This window comes from Aplysia californica, unplaced genomic scaffold (genome assembly GCF_000002075.1).
Source record: "Aplysia californica isolate F4 #8 unplaced genomic scaffold, AplCal3.0 scaffold00635, whole genome shotgun sequence".
NCBI classification, from domain to species: Eukaryota; Metazoa; Mollusca; class Gastropoda; order Aplysiida; family Aplysiidae; genus Aplysia; species Aplysia californica.
In genome coordinates this window covers 44538-55715 of record NW_004797905.1, presented here as the reverse complement: position 1 = coordinate 55715, position 11178 = coordinate 44538, and the positions used below count along the sequence as shown (strand labels likewise).

The following is an 11178-nucleotide window of genomic DNA, read 5'->3' as shown; positions in this document are numbered from 1 at the left end:
ACTGAAAAACGTTGATTAAAGGTACAAACAGTGTACATTTTCTGTTTCTACGGACTCTCGAGCTAAGGAAATAACTAAACTTTGGCGGCCATTTTATACTAATTTTACCTCTGAAACCAGGCGACCCCTACCTCCTTTAATCACAAATATCTCAACTTGTACTCAAGATAATTGGATATTTGCTTCCTCGAAAGCAAGACAAATGAGCAAGATTTAAGATGATACCAATAACTCTACATACCCCAAAATTGACAGAGCCTGATTCTACAGCGTCCTGATATTTAATATACATGCATCTGTGATTACTGTGGTAGCTGATCACACTTGTTGGAAGCAGAAACAAAGCAGCTGGTAAAACAAGATTTTAATAGATTATACGCATCTGCGGATCAGTTTTAAAGATGATTAAAGTAGGCCACTCTTTAAAAAATGTAAGGGAAATTCACTTCACATTGATGGCACAGCTGTAAAAAAAATCTCTACATCAAATTTTCAAAATTAGAATTAACTTGCCGGATCATTTAAACATTCATAGCACATTACCGTTATGTTACTGCAGTTTTGTAATCAATATAGGCTTCAACAGAAAGCCAGTGAAGATGTAAAAGCAACAATGGTATGTGTTCTCTAACAGACCTTTTGTGATCAACTCTCCCAACTTACTTCATGAGTTTTTGCAGTTTACCACACAACAAGAATACAAACAAACTGAAAGTCAAAGCAGTTGAGATTATCATTAGGCACAGGGAACTCCTAAAAGCTAAGCTGAGCTAGTACCATCCTCAACTGTGTCAAGGAAGAGAAACTTTCCACACTAACCCCAGATAAAATAACTAAGTACCATCCCTACAAAGTCAGGGAATCTTGAGAACTTTAACTGATCCTATTTGTGAGGCAGCGCGGTGGAATCAGGCTCTCGTCAAAATAATCAAAGTGAAGAAACGAGCCTTTTTCCACAGGTTTGTGCATTTTTATCAAATTATTGTTTTTTGGCTCAACTTTTGGCTCAACACCTTTCATACCCATTAAAGAACTCATTTCTGTGTGGATTTTTCAGAAAAACGTTGATTAAAGGAACAAAAAATGTAAATTTTCGGTTATCATGGACTCTTAAGCTAAGGAAATAACTTATCTTTGGCGGCCATTTTCTTAAGCTAAGGAAATAACTTATCTTTGGCGGCCATTTTCTCATTAATTTTACTTCTGAAAACAGGTGACCCCCACCTACTTCTTTCGCAAATACATGTATCTCGACTTGTATTCAAGATAAATGGATATTTTTTTCATCCAAATAAAGACAAGTGAACAAGCTTTACCAATAACTCTACATGCCCAAAAATTGACGAGAGCCTGTGTCTACCACGCTGCCTCACATTTGAGTTTTAAGTAATTACCATCACTAATTCCATCCTAACTGAGTCACAAACGGAAGAGAATTCCCTGATTTTGCATCTCGACACCTAAGGCAAAGGAGATTTTTAAAAAACAATATTTTTATCTATCAAAAAAGAGTTCAACAAACTCTGGCAAAGATTATGTTGTTGTACCTTAGGACCAGTCAGTACAATGAGTTAAAACAACAAACCTGACCATTTTTCCAAACACAATGTTGTCTGTCTGCTGCATCTTTATCCCAGCTGTGTCATTGAAGGCAGAGAGCTCCAGTTGGAAAGGTACAAGGATGCAATGTACAAAACGCCTATGACAAGATTCAGCCGAGCGACAGACTGTGGTAACGTTGTCAGGTTGCCACGACGAAATTCTTTTTCCAAACGAAAAGCAAAAAAGATGGAAGCAGCTGGGAGCAGGATCCAGGGCGAGAAATGAATCCCCACGGTGATAAAGAGGAGGTATGGGATGAACAGGAGAAAACAGAAGAGTGCGTACGAGCCCGATCTGCCTAATAGGATTGCCATGGTGATGGCCCCTGCTAGCTTGTCACCCTCCATGTCTCTGGTGTTGTTGCAGTGCAGAATGGCTTCAGTGTTCAGGGCCAGGGGGATTGCGTACATCAGCGGGACGAGAGACAGCTGCCCAGTCTGGCTGAGGTAGGAAAATACGACTGTCAACGGGCCAAAGGTCAAAACGATAAGGATGTCACCCATTGCAATGTACTTCAACCCCAAACCTCCAGTGTACAAAAAACTGCTGGATAAGCCGCAGAAGTATATTAGGGCTAGGTGCTCCATTTTGGCTTCCGAGAGAATGTTGACTATCACAAAACCGACACAGCCTGCTATATAGACGACCGCACCGAGCCTCACAACATCATTTGGCTGAAGAATGCTGTCAACCAGGGTGCGATCATCGCTTTTTTTCGTGTCCACTCCTCGAACAAAGTCAAAATAAGTGTTGACCAGATTACCTGCGGCATGCACACATAGAGCTGTGATCACTGTCATGAAAAATATGTATACACTGAAAACACCCAGGGCTTTATATGCTAAACAGCTCCCAAGAGCAACAGGGGTTATAGATGCTGGGAAAGACCATGGCCTCAGAGCTATAAGATAACCGGAAAACTGGGATCGCTGAGAAGGAGCTGACTTCACCTGGAAACCCTCCACACCAGAGTAACCTGCTGGTCCCTTGGCACTGTTCACTGAAGAGTTGTTTGCTGACAGATAAGCTTTCTCCATTGTGACTTCTTTCTCTTCAGATGAGACAAGGAATGTCTCCCCTGGCTTAGGCTGCCACTGAGGAGGCAGTTGAAACCCAGAATAAGGATATGGAACTTGAACTGCTTCCTGCGGAGACAATGGGAATGGCAGCCATTGTTCTGTCTGTGTGCACGCCTCCACGACTGGTACTTGTATTCTCACCTGTTTCAGAAGATACAATTTACAAAAAGAAAATAATATACATCCACTGACTTTTGGATGGGTCAAAAAATAAGGAACTGCTTACAGGCTTCCTAGGTAGGCCTCCCAACCATTTTGCATTGTAAAATCTAATTTTTAAATAGTACCGCACCCACCATCGCTGCACAGTAAAATTTATTTTTAAAATAGTACCAATTCCCAACTTTCTTTTTCTGTTTCATTAACAACCCAGTCTTAACCCAATCTGTACGCCCTGGGGTCATTATGTACCCCCGGGGTTGTACTCTTCACATTTTAGAATACTTCTAGGACAAAGGCCTCTTTGAAACTTTCAGTATTTCTCAAAAAATCATTTTGATTGACTGCTATGCAAAGCATACGGATCGGATTAAAGAGTAAATTTCCTCTTTGGAAAGTGGTAGCACAGAGTTCCCCATGTCGTATGGATACGATAGTAAAACATGACGTGCGGATAGGGTTAAACATTAAATTTTACCAGAGAGCAATAAAATATTATTCAATAACTTAAAAAAAAAAAAATTGTTAAAAGTATCTACACTTGAAAACTGGTTGATCAAAGAAATATAGACTATGGAAAACACATTTACCTTCACCTACCCCGTAACCCCCCCCCCCCCCCCCATTCACCTCCATCTCAAATACAAACTGGGCACATTGGACCCTATATGTAACTGCCTTGCTTTTAATTTTAATTGTCTGGTCTCAGTTATCTTTTTGCCATATTGTCTACATAAATAAGAGCGCATGATAAAAAAAGAGTAGAAATGCCCAAAAAGAAGAAACTGAAGTTGGGGGCCCCCAACTTTACATTAGATAAGATTCATTCCCACTCACAATTTTTTTCTAAAGATGGCCGACCCAAAAGGTAAAAGTAACTCTCCCCCCCACCCCCAATTCTTGAATTGAATTAAAAGTGTCTCTCATGCATGACATCGTAGCACTACAAAAGTGGCCCCAAGAGTGTGGACACCCAGGACGGGCATGCTATGTCAGGTAAGTTCCAAATGGAGGGCTTAAGTTTACTTTACTCATATCCCTTAAAAACAAATGCAGTAAAAAGTATCTTTGCAGACAGATCATATTTCACGAAGACCCACGGAAGTAAGAAAACACACACATCAACATACTCAAGTTTACCGTGCTTTTGCCTCTTTCATCCCTCAAAGGAAGTCAAGCAGAAAGTTTCAAAAACTTATCCAGCTTGCACCAGCATCTTTGGTGTAAGTGTAATAGTTCCCCTCTTCAGGCTTTTCTCCTCCCATAAAAGGGGGGCAATGTATTGAACTTGCAAGAGGGAAAGATTTTTATCAAATACCTTCATCTTTCTTCTGAAATCTCCATCAGCTTAGGTTGACCCTGACAGACATAGTTAGTGTCGTCTGCCTTTCAAAGATCTAAATTGTGCTGAGAGGGAGTAATACCCTTTCCATTCTACTACCATGAAGTATCGAGTGAATTCATCTAATTCGAGAAAAACAAAGTGAGTATTAAACCCCATAAATGCATGGCAACATTATTATCATGCACACATTCTAATTATGCAGATTACAAAGATCCTGTTCACAGAGCCGAAAAAAAACTGAAAATTGGTGAAAATCTAGCTTAAATTTATTTTTTAAAGCAGAGGTAAGTTTAAATATTTAGAGGATTAGAAACGCTCAAGTCAACAATCAACTCAACCAATAACAAGCTAGTCGGGCAAGGGATAACGTGGAAATGTTATAAATGCAATATTATGCTATCACTATTATTACTTTTATTGTTATTATATATTTAATAAAACTGTTACTTTAAGAGTAAGAGTTACCAACCTGTGGAGGTCTTGACTGTGGAACGTTTAGGAGAGAACTGTTGCAAGTTCCATTCTCCTTAATCTCTGACCTTTGGCTCTCATTCATAATTGTCTTTGATACAGCATGGCCTTCTCTTGCTCATAATTTTTTCTCTAGGAGGAAGGTCTAAAAACAAAAGCAATGGTATTACAATTTATACAAATCAGACGGAAAATCGTGAATTACTCATTGGGTCCATTTGAAGTCATACCAATACTGAAACTTTCTACTCATTTAAGACACGAACCAACATTTTATACCCCCAACACAGAATGCTAGACAGAAAGAGGTATCAAGATACTGGTTTCATCTTCGCCTCCTGTCAGAGTGGGGTAAAAAAAGTTAACATTATAAATTATGAAGAGCAACTTTCGAAAATACTCATTTCAACTGTCAGGTGAATTTAAGAATTTAAAAAAAAGAAAGATTTCAGTGGATGTTGTAACTACACCCAGACAACTTCAACAGAATGCACACTGACCAATTGTGTGTTGGAGTGGACAAATTAATGATTTTCTGATTTTTCTTCTCCCAGCTGAAAATAATACAGATGTAGAGGCAGCCATGTGCAAACAGCGACTGACTTAAGACATAAATGATTTCACCATTTCCCTGCCAGTTATGCCATTCACTGGGTCTGACAAGTTATGCCACAGTTATGCCATTCACTGGGTCTGACAAGTTATGCCACAGTTATGCCATTCACTGGGTCTGACAAGTTATGCCACAGTTATGCCATTCACTGGGTCTGACAAGTTATGCCACAGTTATGCCATTCACTGGGTCTGACAAGTTATGCCACAGTTATGCCATTCACTGGGTCTGACAAGTTATGCCACAGTTATGCCATTCACTGGGTCTGACAAGTTATGCCTCAGTTATGCTATTCACTGGGTCTGACAAGTTATGCCACAGTTATGCCATTCACTGGGTCTGACAAGTTATGCCACAGTTATGCCATTCACTGGGTCTGTCAAGTTATGCCACAGTTATGCCATTCACTGGGTCTGACAAGTTATGCCTCAGTTATGCCATTCACTGAGTCTGACAAGTTATGCCACAGTTATGCCATTCACTGGGTCTGACAAGTTATGCCACAGTTATGCCATTAACTGGGTCTGACAAGTTATGCCATTCACTGGGTCTGACTGATGCAATACCTATGTGAGGCAGCCTGGTGAAATCAGGCACTCACCAAAATAAGGATTAATATAATCACGGAACCAGCCATTTTTCTGGCTGTAGAGCAATGTTTAAAAAAAAGTTTTGCGGGTTCATCATTTAAGAACACAGTTCAGTGTGAATTTTACTGAAAAACACACATTGATCAAAGGCACAAAAATGTAAATTTGCAGTTTCCAAGGGCTCTCAAGCTTTGAAAGCCATCAAACTTTGGTGGCCCTTTACACACTAATTTTACCTCTGACACCAGGTTACCCTATCCCCTTTAAGCGCAAATATATAAATGTTTTTTTGCCAAATGCGAGACAAATGAGCAAGCTTTTTAAGATTATACTTTTAACTCCACATGCCCAAAAATTGACGAGCGCCTGATTCCACAGTCACTATGTCCTGATAATACTGTACTTAAACGACACTGCCTGACAACTGCTGTCACCAATGTAGCCTGTGAGTCGGCGTTGAAATACATAAAAAATCAATCTCCGCTAGTCCCTACACTTGGACTGTCATCTCCAGTTCAAATTGTCAAATTATGATAGTATGGCAGTGAAATACTGGGGAGTGTGTGTGTGTGTGTGTGAGTGTGAATGTCACCCCTTTCCCCAATTTTATATCGAAGTGACTATTTCTCCTAACGTTCTGAGAAATAGTGCCGATCTTTATTTCTCCGAACGGTTTCCGGCTTCCGGTCTCGTGATTTTTTGCCTATTTATTGCGAGAGCTCGGCGCCAACTTTCATTCTGCCTACTGCCTCTGGTCTGGGAAGGAACACCGCATGGCAAGCCCGCCTACAGACAACCTTCAGAAACACCCACCACGCACCCACCACCATCATGCACATGTACACACACAAACTTACACACACTAACTAAACATGATCAGTGGACAACTTTTGAACGTAAGACAAGCTGCGCTATGGATGGAGAGACAGTGCGAGGGAAAGAGCGGGTGAAAGGAAGAATGTACGAGTGTATCCACAGGCGACAGAAACTACAAGACGACGACATCGACCCCCCCTGGCCTGGTCCACAGCTCACGAACAAAAGGAATGCGGCTAAGGCAGTGTTTTGTCTATATTATTGTCCATGGTTCGCAGGGTGCAAGGGAATAGGTGAGATTTTCTTTGTGTGTGCTTGGAGGGAGGGGGTGGGATGTGAAAGTAATGCGGACGGGGATGAGCCGCGGGAGAGAACACGGGAGTTGAATGAGTGAGTGAAACTGAAAGAGAGGAACGACTCATGAGCCCTGGAGTGAAAGGATCCTGTGTTTCTATTTTTGTATACTTTGAACTGTTACTGAATAAAGGCTGAATTAAAGCCCGAAAAACAAACACACACACACTCCTCACTCTCCACTTACACACTTATTACCACACACACTCACACACGCACATGCATACACACACACACTCACACATGCATACACACACACACACAGGAGCAAATTTTTAGGTCTATATCAATTTCAATTTTCAAGAGTTAGTCTAGAGATTTTTAGATGAGTGTAAAAACGTGAAAAAGAAAGGTTTTACAACAGAATGAAATCAAAATTAGATAAAAGCCCATAAACAACCACAAACTTTAACAAATAAGGGCGCGTGTCCACCTGTCCGAAGAAGATTGGCTGTTTTAACCCTAAATGTGGGTAATTTTTTTTTAGAGTTCAGGATATTACATGTAAATTATGGAATCACACACACTAAGGGGCCTTCCAGTATCAGTACATGTAATCGATTTTGGTGGAACGTATGCTAGAACATATAACACATTTAAATCTATACATTTATATATATTTAGAAACTAATGTAGGTAGGAACATCAAATTAAATGACGTTACACTATACAACACCCCCCCCCCTCTTTTTTCCCCAACAAAAAAAATTGATAGAAAAACAACACATCAGAACAATAACAGGAAAAAAAAATATTACGCACTAACAAAATAAAACACCACAAAGAGGGAAAAATAAAAGTAACTGTAACGTATTCAACAAATCAACGTGGTGACAAGTGAGAAAGAGACGAAGTGAAGCTAAGTGAACTTTCTTTCAAGATTAAAGAGGTTCGGTTTCTTTCTTTTTTTATTATTTTTTTTTATTTGACTTTTATTCCCCCGATTCGGAGACTAAAAAATGCCAAAAAATCGAGCCACGATTGATTGGTCGCGGACGCGACAAACTCTGATGCTATTTCTATGTGTCGTTATCAATAACCCTCCGTAGATCTAGATCTAGACAGCTCACGAGTGAACACAACACATTAAGTTTAAGAGCAGCACCCTTCATAGGCAACACGTCATATCTGTAGCGAAAAACTGTTTGGAACTGTAGCATTTCTTTAATATTTACTGCGGACATTTTTTGACTGATTGAACCATATTTGTATACGAACAATCTTTGGTAGGTCTATACTATAATTATAGATCTATAATATCCTAAATTTACGGGAAAGGATGTGATTTCGAGTGTTCGGAGAAATAGTGCCCAGCTTTATTTTCCCAAACGTTTGGAGAAATAGTGCCCAGCTTTATTTTCCCGAACGTTCGGAGAAATAGTGCCGGCCATTATTTTATATTACAGAGTGGCTAGTCACCCAATTTCAGTCGAGTAGCCTGACGCTACTGGCCCGTGGGGATTTCTGCGCATGTTCCAGGCGAATGAATTCGGTCCATTAGCCCTGCCTAACCTGTGGCTTCTTGCCCGTCGGGATTTCTGCGTATGTTCCGTTTTCTGGCCCTTGAGGATTTCTCTATCTTTGTCTCTCTTTCTCTCTCTCTGTCACTGTCTCTCTGTCTGCAGCTGTCTCTCTTTCTGTCACTGTCTCCCTCTCTGTCTCTCTGTCTGCCGCTGTCTCTCTTTCTCTCTCTCTGTCACTGTCTCTCTCTGACTGTCACTGTGTCTCTCTCCCTCTGTCAGTGTCTCTCTTTCTCTCGTGCGTGAGAGACAGATGGTCAAGTTGGGTGTTGTGCATCGTGTGCAGTGTGTACCTCTGGCAGTCAGTTTGTTGTCGGTATGGCGCAGCAAATTTACTTTAGGACCGTACAACTCAGGCAGTCGGCGGTGAGAAGGCATGAATATTTGTAGGCCCAATAGGTTTTATATATATATATTGTTTAACCCTGGAAGCGCGCAGGCCCTTTATAAAGGGCGTGAGCCGGGCTACCCGGGAAGCGCGCATGCCCTATATATAAGGCTGACCTACTTCGACCGGGAAGCGCGCAGGACCTATATAAAGGGCATAGACGTTGACCCTTTTCAATGGAAAATTTCAGTGTTCCTTATATGGAAAATGACGTAGTCAATTACAGGCCAAAGTTATAAATAGTGACCAATGACGTTGCAAGTTATCTTGACCTCGTAGAGCGTCTCTTGGCCGAGATATCAATCGATAAAGTGACGCGGTCCCGCTGAGCGACTACACGCTATGTGTTATCACTTGTTTCGCCGTGCTGATGTACTAATTGTTGAGTCTATCGCGTTCTCGGCTTTGTTTGTATTTATTTGATCGCTGATCATTTTTGAATGGCTCATTCTATCAGCTTAAAGAAAATATATGCTTTTATATTTTATATGCTTTTTATCATCCATTGAGCCGTAAATGGTCATTTTTCAGTAGCAGGTATACATTTCGGGTATCTCAGCTGCTGTTTCCCCTCCGCCAAACCCCCATGTTTACAACTGATCGGCCGTGGTGGCGGGGCATGTTTGGCGGGTTACTTCCGGTGAAACGCTGAGCGCTTCTTGGGTTAAGCACTCCTTTTCGTACAATACTGATGAAAAATCCACATTCAAAATGCTTCTTCCCAGTCCTCGCAGAATGGCCGAACGAAAGATGATGCCAAAATCTCGCAAATAAACCGTTCGGAGAAATAGAGTCCAAGTTTATTTTCCCGAGCGTTCGGAGAAATAGTGAATAGTCACTTCATTTAAAATTAGGAAGAGGCTAGCCATACTTAATGACGACTAGACTGGCAGTCTAGCCGTACTTAAGTACGGCTAGACTCGCAGTCTAGCCGTACTTATTCTTAATATGATGGCTAGACTCACCATTTACAAAAAATAGGCCTACTGAATTATAAATATATACATTTTTAGTGTGCAGTACCTAAAGTATTTGTATTTGAGACGAAACCAGGTTCCTTAATGACAGTGCATGTATTTTAAACCTCCTGTTTTCTAATGTTAATAGGGCCTAAGATTTAGGGCCGTACTTAATATTGATGGCTGAATTGTAAATGAAATTTTTAGTTTGCAATGCCTAAAGTATTTGTATTTCAGACAAAACCAAAAGGTGCCTTACTGACATGCATGTATTTGAACCTGAATAATTGCTAGATCTAGATCTGAGACCTGTGTACTTAACAGGCTTGAGTCGATAGGGCCAAACCTAGATCTAAGTAGGGCTAGACTGGCAGTCTAGCCGTACTTAAGTACGGCTAGCCACTTTGTTAAAATTAAGGCCTTCGTTAAAATAATCATAATGTCCACATCTTAGCCTGAAAGATCTATATCTCAATAATGACTAAAACATCCGTCAAGAGTGAAGACTTACAATGTGAGCTTGGCTTCTTTGTTGGAGTTCTCTGCTTCGACGGCTTTGGCTTTGTCTTTGTTTGTGGGCTTGGTTGGTGGTCTTCTTGGCTTGGATTTTAGGCCTTTTGACTTTGGAAGACCTCAGAAGATAATGTGTAGATTAGATCTATTCTAGATCTAGCAAATATCCTTTCTCAGATTCACGAACAAGTGTTACTACACTGAAGACAAAAGTGAATATCATTTACCTAGATTTAAGTCACGCCAGCTGACTCAATACAGGAATTGAATGGGCGACTTTCACAACGTGAACTGCGTCACTGTGGACCTTGATGTAAGCTACTTTCACTTTTGCATCAACTTCCGTTTCATAAGCCAACAATTTATGCCAGGTATTTCCAGTGTTGCGGTTCTACTTTGTCCAGGCCCAAGTCTTCCTATCTTATACCATTTTTTTTTTCAGTCTGTCAGTTTAATGCAATTCAAGTGCAAATTGCAAAACTTAATTTTTGGTTTTGGTTATAAGTATAATATTTATTATAAGGCTTGAGGTATGAAATTGGCCTAGTCAGGATAACGACCTCTGCCAAGTTGGTTGAAGGCGACGGATATCTGACAGTTGGGCTCTCTCTCTCTCTCTCTCTCTCTCTCTCTCTCTCTCTCTCTCTCCGTGTGTGTGTGTGTGTGTGTGTGTGTGTGTTGAACTAGGATGCGACCCCCCCCCTCTCCTAGAGGACGTGTTATTCAGGGAAATTTTATGTCGATTTGCATAGCCAAAGTCTGATCTGAG

General features: G+C 40.7%; 1 protein-coding gene across 1 annotated transcript; it reads right to left on the bottom strand.

Annotated features, from left to right (window-relative positions):
- Window positions 1–1319: 1319 nt before the first annotated feature.
- On the bottom strand, window positions 1320–10739 carry LOC101852957 (ubiA prenyltransferase domain-containing protein 1). The gene is made up of 3 exons (XM_005107825.3): window positions 10408–10739; window positions 4655–4801; window positions 1320–2822 (listed from the first exon to the last, which is right to left on the bottom strand). Exons 2-3 carry the CDS (start codon window positions 4739–4741, stop codon window positions 1629–1631), a joined length of 1281 nt encoding a protein of 426 aa, XP_005107882.1. The 5' UTR covers window positions 4742–4801; window positions 10408–10739; the 3' UTR covers window positions 1320–1628.
- Window positions 10740–11178: the final 439 nt, after the last annotated feature.